This window comes from Gasterosteus aculeatus, chromosome 8 (assembly GCF_964276395.1).
Source record: "Gasterosteus aculeatus chromosome 8, fGasAcu3.hap1.1, whole genome shotgun sequence".
NCBI lineage: Eukaryota > Metazoa > Chordata > Actinopteri > Perciformes > Gasterosteidae > Gasterosteus > Gasterosteus aculeatus.
In genome coordinates, this window is record NC_135695.1 from 6900466 (window position 1) to 6922350 (window position 21885).

Genomic DNA, 21885 nt, shown 5'->3' on the forward strand with positions numbered 1-21885 from the left:
TCCTGGACTGTGATGAAGCCACCGGGACCGTGGCCGCCTCCCAGTCACACTCGGCTTACCGTGGAACAACTCACGGCGTGACGCGCGCCCCCGCTCGCTCGTCATGGTTACGACCGCCAGTCTTTGTGTCTTCGTATGACATCACACAGTACGGCATTATTGACAAACAACTCTGATTGGCTTAACCCTACTTCACGCGATGGGATCGCTTCGGACAGCTTTTCTGTGTTCACGCGTGTGTTTGTGTGCACAGAGATACATTTACGTGTGTGTTTGTGTGGCAGTGGTGACATCTCTATTAGCTCAGTTTTCCAGTACCGGGGGGGCATTATGGCTCCCACCAGCCTGTTATTGACCTTCTGTTCTACTGGGACACACACACATATATGCAGGCGAGCATATTCTCACACACACACACGTGCGCGCACATCCTTCCCGATTTTAATTTCACACTCCACTAGTCACCGGGGGCTGACGGATGACTCTACTAGACAAGCAGGAGGGACGAAGGAGGTGCAATCCGAGGCTTTTTGGGATGGGCGGGGCTCCAAGGGGATTCCTCTGTATCTGATTGGCCGACGGGCTCAGAGGGAGGAAGATAGAGTGCACGTGCCCCTTCTTGGAGGGTGTGGGCAGCTGGACTTGAACAAATCTGGACCAGACGCCGAAGCTGCAATGCAGGGCTGTGTGATGACATCATCAATTAGGCGGCGTTAGGCTGGCTTTTTTCTCATTTGTTTTTTTGGCGGGTGGCCAAGCAGCAGGTGGAGCAGAGCTACAGAGTAGAGGAGAGGATGGAGGCCGTGAGCGAGTGGACGGAGGTGTGAGGACAGCCTCCCTGCCTGCGTTGTTTTATGGAAAATTCGCGTTTTGGGGTTTTGGCTCTTTGGTGGAATCATGTCTCGCATCTCGTGGCAGAGGAGGCTGGAGGAGGAGGAGGAGGTGCTGGAGGATGTGATGAGGAAGAGCAAGTGGAAGGTGGTCACCCACAGCTGGGAGGAGGAGGAGGAGGCAGATGCAGACTTTACAGTTGAGTCAATTTCGGTTTGATTGCGTTCGGCTTTGTCGGAACTTGTTTATGCTGAAGACGACAAAGATGAGGAGCGTTCTTCTCTTTACTTTGTGTCAGAGACTTTTAATGCTGCTAACAGCGTCAACAGTCTTTTACTTTGAAATGTATTTCAGCTTAGCTTTCTGCTTCGAGTTTGTTTATAGGAGCTGCTTCTAACTGTTACTACTAACAGTTATGTACACAACCCTCAAAATCGTATTTCAGTATAATTTAGTTTAAACAAAAACTGCTTTCTCCAAGAGACACATGGCCACGTTTCAACATTTCCCAAAGAGATCCTTTTCCAGAGTTTAATGGCAGATACATGAATTATTGAATCGTGTTGTAATCAGTCAACTGCTGTGAGTGTTTTCATCTGGAGCCTGTTAATAATTCAGACTTTAAATGAGTCATCAGGCCATTTAAGCTGGTGGAGTGACAGTGTGATGTATAGTATTTTGATTAATTCCTTTAGATCATTTAATAATGAGGTGTAAAAATGCTTTTAGATTACATTTAAAGCATTTCTACTGAACATATTAATGTATTATTCAGCCCTTTTGGATGTTGTGCAGATCAGAAGGATGTCCATGACATAGTGACATTACGGACTGATGAATGATGCCTTCACTGCTTGACTGTTTGAGTCGGACAACTCTCTCTGAAGTTTTATATCTTCTCTTCTGGTGTTAATCAGGTTAAAGGGTCACTTTTGGTCAGACCACGATACGGACATTCTTAAATCTTAAATCTATTCTCCATCATAATTCATTATAGTAACTTCATAGAGTGTCATGATATTGATATAAAATGTCTTAATTTTTTCTGAAAAATTACAGAAATTCATAAATAATAAATAACCACCCGTGAATGTTTTATTTTGGATTCTTTAAGGGAACAGTTGCCTGTACCGTTGCTAAAGCTGTGCGGGACAATTAACATAATCTTATGGTAAATATAGTCCCGAATCGCCAACCAAGGCCTCACCAGTCCGCCTCCCCAATTCAGTGGAAGTTAAAGTAATTTATTTATGGTGATAAGAATTTCCTCGTTCTCGAAATAGTGTGTCAATGATTTGGGTGAACTGACCCTTTAAGCCGTGTCCCTTTTTATATCAGTATTTTTCTGAAAAGGTATAACACGTGTTATACTTTTCAATGTATAGGACCAACGTCCAAACTAGTTTTCATCAGTCCACTCCCTCTCGTCTTGGAATGCCTTTGTCCTCCTTGCTTACCCTTTCCCTCATTCAGCCATCCGCTCTTTCTCCCCTGTTTCTCCCCTCGTGTCATGACCTCATTACAGAGCTCGCAGGAGGCCGGATCACCTTCCCTCCTTCGGTCCTCTTCTTGTCTTTTATCTCTCCTTCACCTTTACCCTGTCTCCTTCGTCTCTCTCTCTCTCTCTCTCTCTCCTCTGCTGCGCGTCCTCTCCTCCTCTCCCTTATCCATCCCTGTCAGGGGGCATTAGTGACCCCGCCTGCCGGTTACCATGGCAACCTGTGTCCAGGCCATCCTCTGTTGCACCCCCAGGGAGACCCTGTTAGACCCCCGTGGGTCACCTGAGGGCAGAGTGCTAACTCTGCTCTGGTCACCTCGCATCAATCAGTCGGCATGAAACTCCAGCGTGATCATCAGGTCCCACATACAGCTGCTAACATCTGGGTTCGATTGGCTCTCAGCTGGACGCAGGTATAAACCTGCATGGACAAAGCGAAGAGGTCTGAGTGGGTCATGTCACCTCTTTGCTGTTCATTTCTGAGGGGGCAAGTTTCTTGACTGATTGCCTGGAATGTCGTGCTAGGTCACATGACTGGAACATAACATATTTTACCTTCAACCATAAATCACCATCCGAGTGTTTTATCTGTATAAGATACATGGATGTAACAATGGCATAAATACAAAATAATTTGTATTTGGTGCAGTTTGGACCCAAGTCCTGCGATGTTATTTTGAGCTATACAAAGTCAATTTTACTGAAAGTGTTTTTTTTGTTATTTACATTAATAATATCTTATAAAGATTAAGTCATTTTTGCATTATTGGGACCATTCAGTCATTTTTATAGCTAAATTTGGCCTTTATGGAAAAGTGTTCGCTTAACAGACTTGATTGCGGCTAAATGATGAGACAAAAGCTTTAGAGATTTGTCAAAACATGGAAAATTTAAATCTACAGATTATATCACACAGTACACACGTGCATATAAGGTGTTAACACATGTGTTCTGTCTTGTGTAGCTCACCAGGGAATCTCTCTACATCAGACATGCAAAGTTAACACACATGATGTGTCTCTCTCTCTCACACACACAATCTCTCTCTGTCTGACTGGTTAATTAGCCTCTGCGCAGTGAGAGGTTGATCCCTCAGCTGTCCATTACTCACCGATCGCTGCCCTGTACAGTCACCTCACACACACACACACACACACACACACACACACACACACACACACACACACACACACACACACACACACACACATTCAGGCTCTTTCTGCTTACATATATACACCCTAATACATATTTAGCGGGCACATTTAGACACCCTGTCCCCCTCAAGCTCTCATTAGAGTTATAAATAATTCAGGTGGGGGTCTGTGTCAGCACAGTGCTGTTAGACAAACAGCAAAGGGGCTGCACATACTTTGTTTATGAGCCACCAGCTGGCTCTCTGTTAGCCTGTTACACATTACCCCCCAGAGAAGGAAATGTATTTTACAGTGGGGGGTTTGTAATTGTTACAGCTTCCACTTTGCACACACACACACACACACACACACACACACACACACACACACACACACACACACACAGACACACTTCCACCCCATTTCTTTCCGGGGATCGGTGTCTGCTGCAGATGCGTTTGCAGTCAGTTACAGTGGATTGCTGGGTAAATTGCTCTGTGTCCACACTGACAGACATTTCACGGTGGATATGAGCGAGCGAGGCGGAGGTCATTCTGATTTAGATTACCTCTCAGGTGTCACAGAGGGAGGGACTCAGCCGTCCCCTTGTCCTCAAACTGTTTGTTTGTGAAGGGCAAACACAATGCAAGAGGCAGGCTCTGCACAGCTCCAAGGTCAGAGAAGACTTCATGATGATGAATTATTGAAAACAAGATGAAATATAATAAATGGATGTTATTATGAGGAGTCAGTCATCTGGCTTCTAACACTGAAAGAAATTGAAGGCGAAATGTTCCAGGCTGACCTCCCGTCCCGTTGCTCTGTTGTCTTTGTGTGTTCAGGCTCACGAGCGCTCAGAGAGTGTGGAGGTCACCTTCGTGACTCAACTCGTCAGGAAGCTGATGATCATCATCGCCCGGCCAGCGCGTCTGCTGGAGTGTCTGGTGAGTGAAAACAACTCCATCAAGAAACCCCCCTATTTACAAAATCTCAGGAGGGGTGGAGTCAGACGTGAGTGAGCTCCTCACCTCAGCTGCAGGCTACGTCAACACACGCCAGTCTTTGACCAAGTTGCATTCTGGGTCAAGTAGATGCTAGGTTTTAACAATGTACCACCAATATATCATTCTTGTAATACTTGTGTAATAGTATTTTCCTCCTAATTTCTTTTTGTAAAGTTTGGGATACAGCAGTAGTCTTACGCTGTGGTAGTGTTGCTCATGTACGGTGAGCGACAAAAGGATTACAAAAAAAGGCAGACAAACCACATTAAACCGTGAATGAAATAACACAAAACTTAAAACTTAAAATGTTAAACATCACATTAGAGCTGCAGCAAACAAAGTCGCTCTTCATGTTATTAGACTTTGAATTCATAAAATAAACCGAAATCATGCAAATAAGCCTTAAGTTAGACATGTTAAATTACATTTTAGTCTCATTAATGTAGCGTTGTTAACTTTTCTAAACTGTTTTAATCAGCCTCGTCCCGGTTGGTTTTCCGCAACGAGTAGTTTTGCATTTTAATCACGCTACTGCACTGTGGTGTGAATTAGTCTGTTAGAAATAGCGCCATGAAAGATATGACCAATATTAACTGGAATAGCTTTTTCATTTTGTACCGCACGACTGCGCGCATGATTAATTAACAATTTAGAGCTTCCTGCTCCCTGCCGTGAAATGATTCAACCACAGCAATTCATTTGTGCACTTCCTCTGAGCATTTTAAATTTCCCTAATGTGCACACTAACACACACTCACAAACACACATTAGCACTAAGCACAGAGCTCCATCCACTTGGGTTGAAAAGGTGCAAATCTGCTGAATCCAACCGAATGGAAAGAAAAAAAAAAACAGTGTAGAAGACAGAGGTCTAATTGGAGGGGGGGGAGGGCGGGGGGGCACATACGCACATTGGTGGTGTAGACTAATCGCGCGCTACTGAAGCCATGACCGCTTACAGGGTGAGTTTTACAAATGGAAGCACACAGTTAGAGGGGAGGGTGGGTGTTCATACATGTATACTGTATACGCTGCATGTGTGTGTATGTGAGAGGGTCTATACACTCACATCTCGGACACAGCGATTTTAATACATGACAACCAGAAAAGACTGGAATGACCTCTCGCCCTTCTAAAAAAGTCTTAAAAAAGAGAATTTTTCAGCAGCAGCAGCAGTTCCTCCACGACACGTGAGCAAATACGCCCGTGTATGCTGCCACGTGGCGCTCGCACCATTGGACGGACTACCCATGTTCTTGATATATATTTTTTTATATCTCTCTCCCCCCACCCCCCCTGCAGGAGTTTGATCCTGAGGAGTTCTACCATTTGTTGGAAGCAGCAGAGGGCCATGCCAAGGAGGGCCAAGGCATCAAGTGCGACATCCCGCGATACATCATCAGCCAGCTGGGCCTCACCAGGGATCCGCTGGAGGGTAATTTATTTTATTTTATTTTAGTGAGAACCACGTGGAAACGTTGATTATGGTAACTTATACTTGGCTCTCTGTAGAAATGGCCCAGCTGAGCAGCTATGACAGTGGGAACCCAGAAACTCCAGAGACGGACGATTCAGTGGACGTGAGTACATAATCGTATCCATCTCATCCATCCCAGCTGTGTTCTTTTAATTTCATCCTTATGGACATAATCGAACACTCTACCTGCAAAAGCAACTGATGTGAAGGTTTTACCTTCTCTTTAATAAACACGCATATACAAATGAAAAGGAAAAATGGTCCTAGTTGGTGAATGAATAAACAAGCTTATTAATTCATTCATTAAAGACTTTGCTTGGGTGTGTTTCATGTGCTTTAGGGCCAAGGCACCCCGGTCCCAGCAGCTCCTCCACAGTCTAAAACCAAAGCACCTCGAGAGGAGGACTTTGAAAACATCAAGCTCATCAGCAACGGAGCCTACGGGTGAGACAAAACAATATTTACATCTTTTGATATTCTCATATCAATACATAATTGCTGCATTGCAAAACAAAAAATGAAGGTGTTAAGTGAAACTAATTGGTTATTTACATTGGGACTCCTGTCTCTTCCTGCGCAGCACCGTGTTTCTGGTGCGTCACAAGGAGACCCGGCAGCGTTTCGCCATGAAGAAGATCAACAAGCAGAACCTGATCCTGAGGAACCAGATCCAGCAGGCCTTCGTGGAACGGGACATCCTGACGTTTGCCGAGAACCCGTTTGTCGTCTCCATGTTCTGTTCCTTCGAGACCAGGCGGCACCTGTGCATGGTGATGGAGTACGTGGAGGGTAAGACAATCGTGGTCCCAGCGATGGTTCACTGCTGCCGGTCGCCGCTGTGTGGTGGTTAACGGGGCGCGTGTCCTCTGTAGGTGGAGACTGTGCCACGCTGCTGAAGAATATTGGAGCTCTGCCGGTGGACATGGCCCGTATGTACTTTGCAGAGACGGTCCTCGCGCTAGAGTATCTTCACAATTATGGCATCGTCCACAGAGACCTCAAACCTGACAAGTAGGACATCTTATTTCACTGACATTCATATCAAGTATTTCCTAATCAGCACATTGATACAATTAAATGGAGCATTTTCTAAGTGGATTATGTATAATCACTGAGCAATGGTAGATGGACCTTTTATTTGTAAAGCGTCTCACTAGTCTGGCAGAGAATGATTCAGCTAAAGCAAAGTGCTTGTATGACCTAACTTCTCCTCTGCTCTCCTGCAGTCTTCTCATCACCTCCATGGGACACATTAAGCTGACAGACTTTGGTCTCTCAAAGATCGGTTTGATGAGCTTGACCACAAACCTGTATGAAGGACACATAGAGAAAGACGCCAGAGAGTTCCTCGATAAACAGGTACAAGCTAACGGTGGTGGCGGTTGGATGTTTATAAACTGTAATAGCAGCCTATTAAATACATTAATGTTACACATATTCATGAAATCTCTATAGGCATTTATCTCAGCCACTAGCCTGTGTAGTTAACTTGCACATATGTAACTTGTCGTGGAATTGATAGGCATTTTTCCTGTTTTTTTCTTCTTCTGCATAAAATTTGCATCCTTTGGGGGTTTTATTTGCTGCTGCTGACGCTGACGCTGATTTCCTATTTGCCGATTCCTCTCCAGGTGTGTGGCACCCCAGAGTATATCGCCCCGGAGGTGATTCTGCGTCAGGGCTACGGGAAGCCGGTGGACTGGTGGGCCATGGGGGTCATCCTGTACGAGTTCCTGGTGGGCTGTGCTCCGTTCTTCGGAGACACACCGGAGGAGCTGTTCGGTCAGGTCATCAGCGGTGAGTCTCGGCTCTGACGCGCTGTAACCGCCCTTTAACGAGAAACGTTTGCAGTCGGTCATGATCACCATCAGTTCAATAAAGCAATTAAATCTTTGTTGAGGAGTCGAAATCCACTTGACAGTCAGACAAGACATCAGGGCCACACATTAATTATAAATTAATTAATATATATTAATTAAATTAATTTATATATATATATATATATATATATATATATATATATATTCATGTTACTTGCCAGCCAGAAAGGTTCCCCCACCATCAGAGCATGTGCTCATAAACTGAACCAGCTTCCCGAGCCCAAGTCGTCATTTTGAGGAGTCGTGGACGATAAACTGCTTAATGTTTATAATTCTAAATATACATTTACGCAGAGTAGACGTACGTAGATTACAGGGAACCGCTAATATAAATAACGATACACAGCAAATGCATTTATTCATTTTCCCCTGAGCTTCAGCCATGCGGTTTTCTGGTCTCTAAAAAAAACAAATGTCTTTGGCAAAAGTATTTTTCAATATTTGATGTTGTGTGGTTCATGTTCAGTTCATGTTTCCTGTTGTAGCCTGAGCGGTCCGGGTTGACTTGATAAGATCATAGACTGATAGAGGTGTTACTCTACAGCAGAGAGGCACCGCCTTGATTTATAGGGAATTAAATCAGTTGTTATTCCTCCTCTATGTTCTTTTCTCCCTCAGCTTACCTTAGATGAAAGGGCAAGTCAATGATCATAAACCTGCATTGATTCCTGCATATCTCTTGTTGTGTTACGAGTGCGTCCCTCCATATTGATGTGCCGTGGTGATAAAGAACCGAGGCTCTCCATTAACCTTGAATGTATTTTTCTGTCCATCTCCACGATGGTTGTCAGTAAGGTGCATCATGTGAGGCAGAACGCTCGGGTGACGTCTGTGGAACCACAAAGACTAAATGTAGCGGGATTAATGTACACAAACTGTTAGTTGGATGATGTGTCCAATAAGATGGAAGCCTGTGTGCTTTCTGACATGAACGTAGCAGCTGCTGGGAGCCAGTGATCTAGATCAACCACTTGCCTTTGTTTCCAACCTGTCTGATTGTCTACTATTCTTCTTATCGTGTGAGGCCAAGATGATGCCTTCATACCACTTATTAAAGCATCACACTCAAGACATGTTTCATGAGGAAAGATCTTTTGTGTGTTCTTACACTATGTAACGCCCCCATAGCTTTCCTACGCTGCGGTTTGGGCCAGGTCACTCTTATAGGAGAGGTGAACCATCTCAAGGCACTGATCAAAGTATGAAGCCCAAAACCACCAAATGATCGGTGCAGTAAGCTGTAGCACAGGAGATCAGGCCCAGCTCGTCTGGCAGAATTTGGTCTTTTTCTTTCAATATTTTTGTGAAATAAACCGAGACATTAATTGCATCAAACTGTGGTCAGTTTCTACACAAAAACCGAACGTGGAGACACACAATATGCCAAAATCACTTGCATATTTGTGTTTTGCTATAAGTAGTTCGACATGGGTGAAGATCAACTCATGGCGGTCAGTGGGGCTGACAAGTCAGCGAACCGGACAGTGTCTCATTTATTGTCTCACTGACAAGACACATGTGTTGACACTGTTTGTGTGTTTGTCTTAGATGAAATCATCTGGCCGGAGGAGGAAGAAGCTCTTCCTCAGGAAGCTCAGGACCTCATCTGTAAGCTGCTAAGACAAAATCCTTTGGAGAGACTTGGCACAGGTAACACATGCACACACCTTACTGAGATGTTCAGGAACCGGGTTCTCTTGGTCCATACACTTGACTTTCCCTTGTCTGTTAGTTTTCGGTCTTTCTCTTTGGATCTGACATTTTTTTGTCTATTTTCCACCAAGAGTTTCAAAATAAAGGGACAACCAGACTCCACCTGCTGTTTGCTGCAGAGCTGGTCAAATCAAACGCTGTAGCTGCCGGGGCGCGTTTTCATCCATTTCATCTCTCTCTCTTCCTTCACTTCCCCTCTCCCTTTTTTGTCCCCCTTCATCTCCACAGGCAGTGCCTTTGAGGTGAAGCAGCACTCGTTCTTCACAGACCTGGACTGGAACAGCCTGCTGAGGCAGAAAGCCGAGTTCATTCCGCAGCTGGAGTCTGAGGACGACACCAGCTACTTTGACAGTATGTGTCTCTTCTGCTGTGTCCACATCTCATGTGTTTACACGTTAATCAACACACAACCTAATCGCTGTGTGTGTGTTTCTCTCAGCTCGTTCCGACCGGTACCACCATCTAGATTCAGAGGAAGAGGACGATACCAACGATGACGAACATGTGGAGATTCGACAGTTCTCCTCCTGCTCGCCTCGTTTCAGCAAGGTAAACCTTAATTAATACCTCCAGATGGTTCCAAGAGGCGGGAGACGGCCCTGTGGTGGTTTCGCACTGTCGCTCACGGTTCGAAACCACCACAGGGCCGTTTCTGTGTGGAGTTTGAATGGGTTCTCTGAGAGTACTCCGGCTTCCTCCCACGGCCCAGCTGACTGGCAGCTCAAACATTCAAACTCCACTGATCCAATTCCTAAATAAATCGAGCTGTTTCTGAACCTTCTCCTGAAGATGTGAGCTACAGAAACACACTGTTATCTGTTATCAAAAAGGCAAATGTTCATTGGCCCCAGGCGCATTGTACTGCTGAGGAACCGAGGAAAAAGGGTGTGAGTTTGTTTTTGAAGCCGCCGTCATTAACACCGCTGGCCGAAGACTCCGCCTGTCCCAGTGTCCGGTGCTGACGTTACCGACATGTGGTGTGCAGGTGTACAGCAGTATGGAGCGTCTGTCTCTGCACGAGGACAAGAGGACTCCTCCTCCCACCAAACGCAGCCTCAGTGAGGAAGGAGGAGATCGCATCGACAGCCTGTGCGGACTCAAGTCCAGAGATCGATCCTGGCTGGTGGGATCTCCAGAGATGTGAGTTCTTCAGCTGCAGATCACATCACAGCAACGTGTGTTTCCTGTTCTTGCTGCAGAGTGGATATGGATTCGTACAAGAAATGAGCTGCTCTTTAGTTTCAAGTCCATTAGGACTTTTGTTCCTTGGAGACTTACTAAAGAATCCTTAAAAACCTCTATGTTTCAAGGAATGCTTATAGTCAGTTTAACCCTTGGTTACTCTTACGGCTGCTGTGTTTTGTGTTGTCTCACTGTGTTATAGACGTGTACCTGTTTCTCATCCCCTCTCTTAACTTAACCTCCCCAGCCTGCGGAAGCGCCTGTCCGTCTCGGAGTCGTCCCACACAGAGAGCGACTCCAGCCCCCCCTTGACCGTTCGGCGGCGCTGCTGTTCAGCGATCATTGAGATGCCCCGCTTCGCCATCTCCTCCGAGGAAGAGGGAGGTCAAGGTAAATCACAGGAAGGACGCTGTGATTCCCTCTATGGGCCCTGAAACGAGGGCCCTTCACGATAGGCAGGGAACCCCGCGGAGTTGTAAGCAATACATGCAGAGTGTGATGCATGAACTGCTGGTCTCTCAGGTGCAGCTGGATGCCGTAAGAGTCCCAGCCTGGGTCCGAGTGCAGTGAGGGGCCCGCGATCTGACGAGCACCCCCTCGCCATCCCAGAGCTCCCGGTGGAGAGAGAACTGAAGCTGGATGAGTCTCCCACCACACCGAGCTCCACCTGCAGCCCACTGAGCAAGGCCCCGCTCACATGTCAGTACAAACACGCACTGTGGAGACACGGGGGTTAAGAAAGTCAGTGGCTGAAAACATGCAGTTTGCCCAAAATACAAGTTTAATCTGTGAATAGTAGGTCTACTAATAAAGCCTTATGATACGGTTTTATGTCATTTAATTGAATTAAATTTGTTTTAGTTGAAGTATATTTAAGTGATTTTATTTCTCTTTTACTCTGATCCAAAATATTGTGACCATCTGTAACGGATGAAATTATTATATATATATATATATATATATATATATATATAATCATTGGGAAACTTCCATCTAATAGCTTTCTGCAGGATTTTTCGAAAAATATGTCTTGAATTTGGTTGAAAAAGCGTACAATTCAATATATTTGCTGTCACTCTCTGAACTCTACTTGACCATACGCTATCTGCGCTTCCTCTCTCGCCCTCCTCTCGCGCTCCAGCGGGTAGTTCAGTCGACGCGAGTGACCGTGGCCTCCGAGTCAACGGCAGTGCCAGCGCGGCTGCTAAAAGTGCATCCGACAACGACTCTCCGTCCACGCCGAGAGCCATCAGCGACCTGGCGGCTCGCAGGGCTCGCCATCGGCTGCTGTCTGGGGATGCGGACAAACACACAGCGGCGCCGAGCTCCAGACCGCTCAACAAGGTCATCAAGTCGGCATCTGCCACCACGCTGTCACTGATGATCCCTGCAGGTCAGTATGTCAGGCTGGGAGCAGCAGGGAGGAGGGGCTGATTTGATGATGTATTTTAACATTTTTAACATCAATTAGAGAAAACAAAAGGATAGAATAAAAACCACACAAAAAAAACAATTGACCAAAAAGAAGGATCCCTGGAAAATAGGTGTGTATGATCCTGGCCTGACAGGAAAAATAACACACAGTTCTGTTGTCTGTCCGCTCTCAGACCACCACGGAGCCTCACCATTGGCCAGCCCGATGTCGCCCCACTCACTGTCGTCCAACCCGTCATCGAGGGACTCCTCCCCGAGCCGCGACCTCTCCCCAGCCGTGAACAGCGTCAAGCCCCCCATGGTGATCCACAGAGCGGGCAAGAAGTACGGCTTCACCCTGAGAGCCATCCGAGTGTACATGGGAGACTCTGACATCTACACTGTACATCACATGGTCTGGGTGAGAAAAACATCTTCAAAACATTCAGCACAAAACGGCACGTACTGGATGTATTAATATGAGGAGATCGGCTATCCGGTATAGAATATACAGAATGAGGGTGGAGTGTGTTGGGATTCTTGTTGTTGACAGAAGATGGCAGTAAACACCTGAAGAACCGGGCCATAAGCCCAGAATACATTTCCATTCCGTCCATCTTTCTGCTTCTCTCCGTCTTTTGGCTCTTGACCTTTTTTTCCCCCCCATCTCCCATCTGACCACCTGTATCTGTTCGCCCTCAGCATGTGGAGGATGGCGGTCCGGCCCAAGATGCAGGTCTGAGGGAGGGGGACCTGATCACCCAAGTTAATGGAGAGCCGGTTCACGGTCTGGTTCACACAGAGGTGGTGGAGCTGATACTGAAGGTACATTCACAATGCTGATAACAGACTAATTGAAGTCTTTCCTCCTCATGTTGCCAAATACATTGGAATTACATATACCTGTACATATTTTCCCAAGTCAGTTGTTTTTAAATAGTATGAGTTTAGCCTTGAATATTGTTTAGAATTAATGATGTACTGATGTTGGCGACATACAAGATTGCTGTTACTAAATGTTTCCTTTTTTTAGTGAAGCCTCACTTAAAACACACAAATACTTCTGCACATCTGTAATATTCGGTCTGCCCTCCTCTCAGAGTGGTGCCAAAGTCTCCATCTCAGCCACCCCGTTTGAGAACACAACCATCAAGGTCGGCCCCGCCCGCAAGACGACCAACAAATCCAAGATGGCGAGACGAAACAAGAAGACCAAGACCAAGGAGGGACAGGAAAGGTGGGTACACACCCCCGTGTGGTATCGGGTGCTCGGGTGCATTTGTTACGAGGCTCCCTTGACTGAGCCGTTTTCTTGTCTCGCAGTAAGAAGAGGACGTCTTTGTTCAGGAAGATCACCAAGCAGGCGTCGCTCCTCCACACCAGTCGCAGCTTGTCCTCCCTGAACCGCTCCCTCTCCTCTGGGGAGAGCGGCCCCGGCTCGCCGACTCACAATCTGTCGCCACGGAGCCCGACGCAGGGCTACAGGTCCACGCCAGACTCCGCCCACTCAGGTGAGAGACAACGACTCACCTCGACTCCAATAAAATCATGTATTCCGCGGACATCACAGCTGTCGCAGACTAGTGCGGTATTTGAAGACGCTGCATTTATTCCTCCCCAAGCTGTCGGACTTTTTTGAAACCAGTTTTTCTAAGCGAAGCTAAAGCAAACAAAATGTCAGATTAGTGTATTTATAAAGATAGAGAGGGGTTCCAAGTCATTATTCTGATTATTGATTGAATAAACAAACTTTAATTCCTGTGTTCCTGGAGGCGTCTTGTTTTGTCAGCAACCCAAAGATATTCAGTTTAATTACCCCATCTGTTATGTAATGTATGCAAACAATCCATAACTAGTTGAATGCACTTAATATTTCCATCCAGCTTTAAGCTCTATGATGCACATTGTTTTTCATTTACAAATAGTATGTAAAATGACTGATGTACTGATTGAAAGTTAAAATATCTACACATATCTTTACACACCAGCATATTAAATATAAAAGTCACATGTCATGTTCCTCCATGCTGCCCTTCAGTTGGTGGAAACTCGTCCCAGAGCAGCTCCCCGAGCTCCAGCGTGCCAAACTCGCCGGCGAGCTCCGGCCACATCCGGCCCAGCTCCCTGCACGGCCTCGCCCCGAAGCTCCAGCGCCAGTACCGCTCCCCCCGACGCAAGTCTGCCGGGAACATCCCCCTCTCCCCCCTGGCCCGGACGCCTTCGCCCACCCCTCAGAGCTCCTCGCCTCAGCGCTCGCCCTCCCCTCTGCCCAGCCACGCGCTGGCGCAGTCTGCGGTGGGCCAGTCGTTCCCCGTGAAGCTGCACTCCTCCCCTCCCCTGGTGAGGCAGATATCCAGGCCCAAGAGCGCGGAGCCGCCGCGCTCTCCGCTCCTCAAGCGGGTGCAGTCTGCTGAGAAACTGGCCTCCTCGCTCTCCAACCCCCCCTCGTCTCCCTCTGGCGGGGCGGCGGGGGGGGCCACCTCGGGGAGCCGGAAACACAGTCTGGACATCTCTCATTCTGAGTTCAAGAAGGAGATTCTGCAGAGAGAACCGAGCCTACAGAGCCTTCAGGTATGTGGTCGGCACACACAATTCAACAACAAATGGATTTCATTATAGAGGTATTTAAAGATAAAAGATCCAAAAGGATAAATATATCCTATTTAGTGATGTGAAAGCAGTAGTTTTGAAATTGAGCTGTACGAAGGCACCTTAAGTGTAGTCTACGAGCTTTCAGGACGAGCCGTTCTAAGAGCGTCTCATTCCTCACCAACTTTCAGGAGTCAGCCAGCGAGGGTCTGCTGTCCTCAGCGGGACGCAGCGTGGAGACGGGCAGCCTGCAGAAACACTCCGCCTCATCCAGGAAGCTAGGACGTCAGGAAGGGGACGGCGGCCTCAGCGCCGTGTCGGGCTCGCTGGGCCTGGCCCCCGGGAAGAGCAAGCTGAAGGACAAACTGTCCGCCATCCGCCAGGACAGGGCCGAGCGGAGGGAGTCGCTCCAGAAGCAGGACGCCATCCACGAGGTCGATTCGTCTGAGGACGAGACGGACGAGGGCTCAGAGGACAGCCAGGACGGACGCAGGGGGGCGACCTTCACTCCTCCTCCCCTGCTGAGGCCCACCACAGTGAGAACGGGCCCCGGAGGCACCCTGCCCTCCCTCTGCCTCTCCCCCTCCGTCCCTCATGCCACCTTCACCCACACAGGGCCCAGCCAGTTAGGCAGGCCCACTCCCATACACACCCTCCCCTCTCTGGCAGAAACGAAGCCTGATCAGAGCTCCCCTTGTCGGGGGGGGAAAGATCCACGGTCTTCTTCAGCAGAAGCAAAACAAGAGGCGAAGGTTCTAGAACCGAGTGGCACCACGAAACCCACTCAGGGCTCCCTTCCCTTCTCCACCCCAGGCAGTGCGTTCATCTCCGTCAGCAAGGAGACTTTCCTCCAGCCAGCTCCTCCTCTAGATACAAAGAGCCTCGGGGGACAGACGGCACCGTCAGAGCCCAGGGCCGAGCACCCAAGCCTGGGCAGCCCTAGAACCAGAGGCCCGTCTGCCGAGTGCAGAACCAGCCCAAATTGCTCCAGAGCGGCCGCCGGTCCTACCGACTGCCAGACTCCAGACGGGCCAGAGACGCCCCGCGCCTCCTGCTCCTCCCCGGGCATCCCCAAGGAGAGGAAAGAGGCCGACAACCGGAGACTCTGCGCTGCGGCGGCGGCGAGCCTTAACGCGTCACCCTCGCTCACGTCGGGCTCCGCCTCCAGTTTCAGCTTCAGCCCCCCGGTTCCGGCCCCTGGGAGCGCCGTGGAGAAGGTTGTGTCCCAGCTTGCGACAGTCGCTAAGAGCGTTCTGAGTCCCGCCAAACTGAGCACCGCCGCAGACAAGAGCCAGAAGCAGCAGACACAATCGGTAGGCGGCACCGCGGCGGTCACACCAACTGGCGCCTCCTCCTTCTCCTCCAAACAGCCCCCGGCCGCTCAGGCACCTCCCCTCCCGGAGTGCCAAACAAGACAGGAAACTGAGCCTGAAGTTGCTTCACCGACGTCGTCCAAAGCCTCGATACAAAAAGACTTTGCAGCCCTACCGCCGTCAGCCCGCAAGGACCCCCCCGAAAGGCCCCCTTCAGGGTCTGCGCGCGCGGACAGCGCCGCCGCGTCAGCGTCCGCCCAGCGGCCGGTCGTGGCAGCCGCTCAGCCCGCCCTCAGCACGCACGCCAGCTCCTCTGCAGCCTCCGAACCACAGCGCAAGACGTGCACAGCTGCCAACGCCGCGCAACAAGACAAAGCAACCAGCAAGAAGACGTAGCAGCAAAAAGCACCGGAACAGAATGTACATATCGCGCCGCCTTGAGGTTTATAAGTCACACAAACACTGCATGTTTGGATGAAAACATACAGGTAACTCGGCACTAATCAAAGACTTTCAAAGCAAAAGGAAGGCAGAGCTACAACAAGCAAAGACACATGTTTTCCTTGTTCCATTCCAGATGTTCTGTCCTCATGTTGTTGTGAGTTATGTTGGTGTCCTGATTTCAGACTAAGCCAATGGAGGTTGTCGTTTTATTTTTTTCTCCTTGTTTAAAAAAAGGTCTGGGGCTGGAAATAAAGGGCTCAGCGGTCCGTGCACATCCCGTATCCAAAGCAGACACTTCACGCACACCTTTCTTGCTGACGATCCCGCTTGTGCTGCCTCATTACCCGCACTCATGTTCCTCTAACAGATCAGGGGGTGCCTTGTTGAACACACACGTTTCCTCCCCACGCACAACAGTTTGGCAGAAGATTGTACCTCAGCAATAAAGTGCAGCGTATGATTATCATTCTGTGTAAAACGCATTACATAGTTTTTAATTGGACTAAATCTGCAAAGTCAATGTACACGCAGCAGCCGGCTAACTAGGCCAAACTCAATTCCCCTCTTCGCCCTAGTCCCTGCTGATCTGACGGGGCCGGCTTGCAGACGGGGAGATGAATTCCCTGAGTTCTGATCCCAGACCCGGTTCAGTGATTTGAAGAGGCTCCGTGGAATGTCAGTGCTGGATTAGATTACAGTGTTTGTGTTGATTTATCAAGTCTAAACTTCTGACTGAATCTGCAGTTCAATGCTTAACTCCTCGCCCTCCTGTGTGTTGTGTGTTGGGCTGCAACACGCTTTCCCTCGTGTCTGAATGTGTCTCCTGAAGGCCCATTGACACTGCTCTCTGAACGTATCCGTGACAACTGACACATGAATCTAAACTAGAACTTTCCCGTATCTCAGTTACCGGGTTTAACTTGAAATGAAGCCAACGGTCTAAATGCACAGCTGATGTCACACGCCTCAAAGCTTCGCCAACATTCAGCGGTAGAATCCGAGCTGAGCGTGCTCAGAGCGACTGGTCGTTTTCAAAACATTGTTTTGGACGACCGCCGCCTTTTTATTTCGAGCTCCATCAGCCTCTGAGGGCTCCTGTAGTTGTATTTTGGTGTCTGGACCAATATGTTTTTTTTGCCTCCGATCCTGTAAAGATCCTTTGTGCGATTCTGCGTGTGCGTGAGACTATGTGGAAAGTGCATGGTTATGTCTGTATACACAAACATATATATATATATATATACACCCAATATACACATATTTGTATAGTACCAGTCAAAGGTTTGGACACAATTCAATGAGAAAGTGTGTCCAGATGTTTGACTGGTACTGTGCATAGGATATTTAAAGTTCTGTTGTGCATCTGTTTTATACCCTGTGTGAGTGTTTGTGCGTGGGTTTGTCTGTGTGTGTTTTATGATTAGCTTTGTTCAGGACACCCTGCTACCTGTGTGCGTGTCTCTGTCGGCCTTTGCACAAATCTTTTATCTCATTTGTCAAATGAGTTGCAGCTTAATTCTGCTTTTCTGGGGAAAATCTCAGTTTTGTTTTTTTGTTTTTCTTGGATATACCACCTTCTCTGATTCCTGCTGGACATTTGAAAGCAAGAAAAGGCATTTGTTTAGTTTGTTTCTTTTGGCTTGTTAGACATTCTTCAGAAAATCACCTTTCATTGAATACCCGCCCAGCCCAACCCTGGTGGGTCCACGCGGGAACGTATTCCCAGAAGCTGGACGTCCCCCTCGTGAATTTTAGATGAGCTTATCCTGCTTGAGTGTTCTGTGTTTTTACTGGACTCGCGTGCTCACCGATTTCCGTTCAGTCCAGAGCTTTCTGGCTCAGTTTAAAGGACACTGTTGAACTGACGTCAACACTGACTGTGGCAATCTCTGTAATATGTTTACATGTTCTTGTTTGATATCTACGTCTTGTTTCGTCATTGGAACGCGTTGCCCGTAGCAATCAAACCTCCCGTGACCGGCTGTGATAATTACCAACGTGACCCCTGACCCTACATGTGGCCTGTTGATGGTCTCCAGCCACGGAGGTCAGCTGTGATGGAGGACGTGCAGAAAGGAGGAAGATTCCGCGCACGTGCGTCCAGATCATCTGCGCTCCTGTGCATGCAGCAGTGCGCTAACAGGTGTGTGTCTGTGGAACCCAGCAGAGGCGCTCCCATATTCCTGCAGCGCGCGGTGGGCCGAAGGAGGCGGTCAGAGAACCGACCACGTTGGACACCAAACAAACTTTTTGTTCTTAATGAAATGAGACGAGAGGGAGCAGAAACTGGCCCGTCACATTTAAGGGCAACTGATTCTTAAGCACTTAAGAAGCTTTAGAGCAATCAACGACAGACTTCTGGGCAACGTTTTGACTTTAGGCGTGAAATTCTGTCTGATTTGACTTTGGTGGTTGCTGGCTGGTTTTGTTACTACGGCGATAACATGAGGGGATTTTATGAACTCCAGGGTCAATGAATCTTGTGTCTGTAGTGGATTCAGATTCGATGACTTGGTATCCAAAATGAAACTACGAATCTTCAAAGCATCTTGGTTCAGTTAACCAGCAAATTAAAGAGATTATAATATTTTGCGCTTTGTGCTTATTACAAAGTGAAATCCAAAAATCATTTTTTTTGTTCTTAACATTGGTCCTGCTAAGGTTTTAGTTATTTGAGCTTATTACAGACGTGTGTGTGTGTGTGTGTGTGTGTGTGTGTGTGTGTGTGTGTGTGTGTGTGTGTGTGTGTGTGTGTGTGTGTGTGTGTGTGTGTGTGTGGATGCGTTACAAAAGAGGTATTCCTTGGTAAGTTACAAACACATCTCCATGACATCATTATATCACCCAAGTATCTGTGCCTAGTTGGTAGTTGCTTAATTATTTTTCCCTCTGAGCTGTCAAACCCTGGCTAATTAATTCCAGGCGGGTTTATTAAGCTCTGTGATTTAGTTCACACTCAATAGTTTTGCCTCCAAAAATCTTTCAGTTGGAGCTGCGATGGACACTTTGCTCTCTGCAGGCTGTCCGACTTTGTGTTTTGCATTCTGATTAAACGCCGCTGTCGACTGCAGCTGTAGTTTAGATTTTCTGTATGTAATTTGAACCTACACACACACACACACACACACACACACACACACACACACACACAGTCGCCAGTCCATCTGCTCTCAGCTGGCTGCTGTTAGTGCTACACGGCCAGCTTCCCCACACACACACACACACACACAGATCAATACTGTCATCTAATGTAGTGCTGCCAGTTTCTCCATCTCCACTGCATTTATAAACACACACACACACACACACACACACACACACGCACTTTCTCCCGCGTGTAAAGATGATGGTCCAGCCATCTGCTGGAAAGTGAGGCACGTGTCGGGTTCCCTGGTGGAGTCATTAATCTCAGGCCCTGAGTCTGTTGACCGCACACACACACACACACACACCGTGTCAGGTTGGCCTACACAAACACTACCCATACTCCCTCCGTCCCGTCCCGGTCGGTTCAGCAGTTACACGGTTTGCAGTTTGTTTGACCTCCAGCCAGTGTTTACCCATCATGCACTTCTGCTGCTCCGTGGCAGAGGCCCACAAACCAGACGCGTCGCTGGGAAAGTTTGTCGGCCAGCTGGGAAGTGGAATAGCAAGCTGGGATTTGAGAGCATGTGTGAGGAATTGTGCCACCGGCTGGTGGCTCGTCAGTAACATCCGTGCCGATGCAACGCGCACGTTTCCATACTGACACGGGGTCACTTCACGGGAACGCTTTTTGACATTCAACCAAGTTAAGAAATCATTTGATATACACAATCATCGCTGAACCCTTTTTTTGAAATATATTTAAAATCGGAAACCATCTGGTGAAAAGAATAAGCACCTTATCATTTGGCCCCAGCTTCCCGCTCCTGAAAGTTAATAATACTCAAAGGCAGCGGTGCATTTTATGAAGACTTCCATTGTTCATACTGTTTTCACAAGGTAGTTTTGACTTTTATGACTTTTCATATTGGTGATTGTTGAGAAAAATGCTGTGGCAAACCCTCCACCCGAAAGTCTCAACTTACTTTCGTTTGAGCGTGGACCAAATCAGAATCTGAGCCTGTGAACTCGTGCAGAAGAGTCTCTCCCTGCCTGCTAACGGGTACGGAACGGTGTCCTGTGGATTGATGGAAGCATCTGCTGTGGTTTTGTCTCTGACGAGCTTCTGTGCACCTCTGACTCAGATCACGTAGAGAAACCAGCTCAGAGGAGCATGTGACGTTGGGTATGACGAGGTGAAGCCTCGTTACCACACACACACACACACACACGGGCGTTCTGATCCACGTTACATGAGATTCAGTGATGTTTTAATGTGCACAGTTTGCATCTGTCTGACGGGGACTGGACTCCTACAGTCAAAGGCAGTGTTTGGGGTTTGTCTTTAAAGAGCGATTATGAGGAGGAGGCGGCACAAAGACAGGAAAAGCATTGCTAGAGTAAAACCAGTGCAATATCTTTTTATTTTTTATTGTGGTAAAAGCATGTTGTTGTCAATCTTACCTTACAACAATAATAAAGGTTTTTTTATGTAAGCTTTGGTTTTTGCAGCGTCTTTATTGTGTTTTTTTTTTTATTCTTCTTTCACTCTGCTTTATGTGGCACATCGTGCTTTTAACATTAAGACGGTATTTTGAAGAGGGAATTCCGCCATTGAACTCTCATAAAGTCCAAAACAATAAATGATCCCGGATGGCTTCCAGGTTTACACTGCAAAACCACCTATCAGGTCATCTCTATCCGTAGATCGTAGTAGTCAGATGGAGTCTCCTTGTTATTTGCATCAGTTAAGATCCAGGAGCATGGACACACACAAGTCAACTCAGAGACAGTACGAGAAATTGAACTATTTTTCATTAGACGGGTGCAAAAATGTTTTTTAGTTTCATCATACACGACCCGGATAAAATCCCACATCCCACTCAACACCTGGACTTGATGCTGCAGGTACCGCAGGTAAGCACCTTTTATTCTTTCTGTCTAGCAATGTTATCTTCACCATATCTACTCGAGCATAAGTGAGTTTACTGACTCTTGACAAACTAACTAGTTTGCAGGGAAACGTACAGCAACAATGTCTTTATCCACGTCAGGATTCTAAAACCGCTTTGAACAGCAGCGATTTAATTGCCACACATTGTCACATTTGGGCTTTTGCACTCCATGTGAAACGTGTGTTAAAAGGTAAAGAAGTCTCCCCAAAATAAATTGTTTATCCTGCAGGACTAAGAAAAGATACAAATGTGATGGAATGGATAAAAACAGGACCAAACTACATTCTACCAAAAATAACTATCTAGGGATGGTCATTTAAAGTATGTACATGTTTTATTTTTAACTCTCACTACTCTGACGAAATT

General features: G+C 47.4%; 1 protein-coding gene across 16 annotated transcripts in view; it reads left to right on the forward strand.

Moving 5' to 3' along the window:
- The window catches only part of mast2 (microtubule associated serine/threonine kinase 2), a 117564-nt gene extending 96504 nt beyond the window's left edge, over positions 1-21060 (forward strand). For all 16 annotated transcript variants that reach the window (XM_078107907.1, XM_078107908.1, XM_078107909.1 and 13 more), the window contains 21 exons: positions 4308-4409; positions 5772-5904; positions 5982-6049; positions 6287-6390; positions 6527-6735; positions 6819-6957; positions 7173-7305; positions 7578-7743; positions 9375-9476; positions 9768-9890; positions 9979-10088; positions 10525-10679; positions 10969-11111; positions 11244-11420; positions 11863-12114; positions 12329-12555; positions 12837-12959; positions 13235-13371; positions 13458-13645; positions 14173-14705; positions 14915-21060. In XM_078107907.1, coding sequence (XP_077964033.1) covers positions 4308-4409; positions 5772-5904; positions 5982-6049; positions 6287-6390; positions 6527-6735; positions 6819-6957; positions 7173-7305; positions 7578-7743; positions 9375-9476; positions 9768-9890; positions 9979-10088; positions 10525-10679; positions 10969-11111; positions 11244-11420; positions 11863-12114; positions 12329-12555; positions 12837-12959; positions 13235-13371; positions 13458-13645; positions 14173-14705; positions 14915-16432 — 4842 coding nt within the window. In that variant the 3' untranslated portion in view covers positions 16433-21060. The remainder of the gene's footprint in view (positions 1-4307; positions 4410-5771; positions 5905-5981; positions 6050-6286; positions 6391-6526; positions 6736-6818; positions 6958-7172; positions 7306-7577; positions 7744-9374; positions 9477-9767; positions 9891-9978; positions 10089-10524; positions 10680-10968; positions 11112-11243; positions 11421-11862; positions 12115-12328; positions 12556-12836; positions 12960-13234; positions 13372-13457; positions 13646-14172; positions 14706-14914) is intronic.
- Positions 21061-21885: the final 825 nt, after the last annotated feature.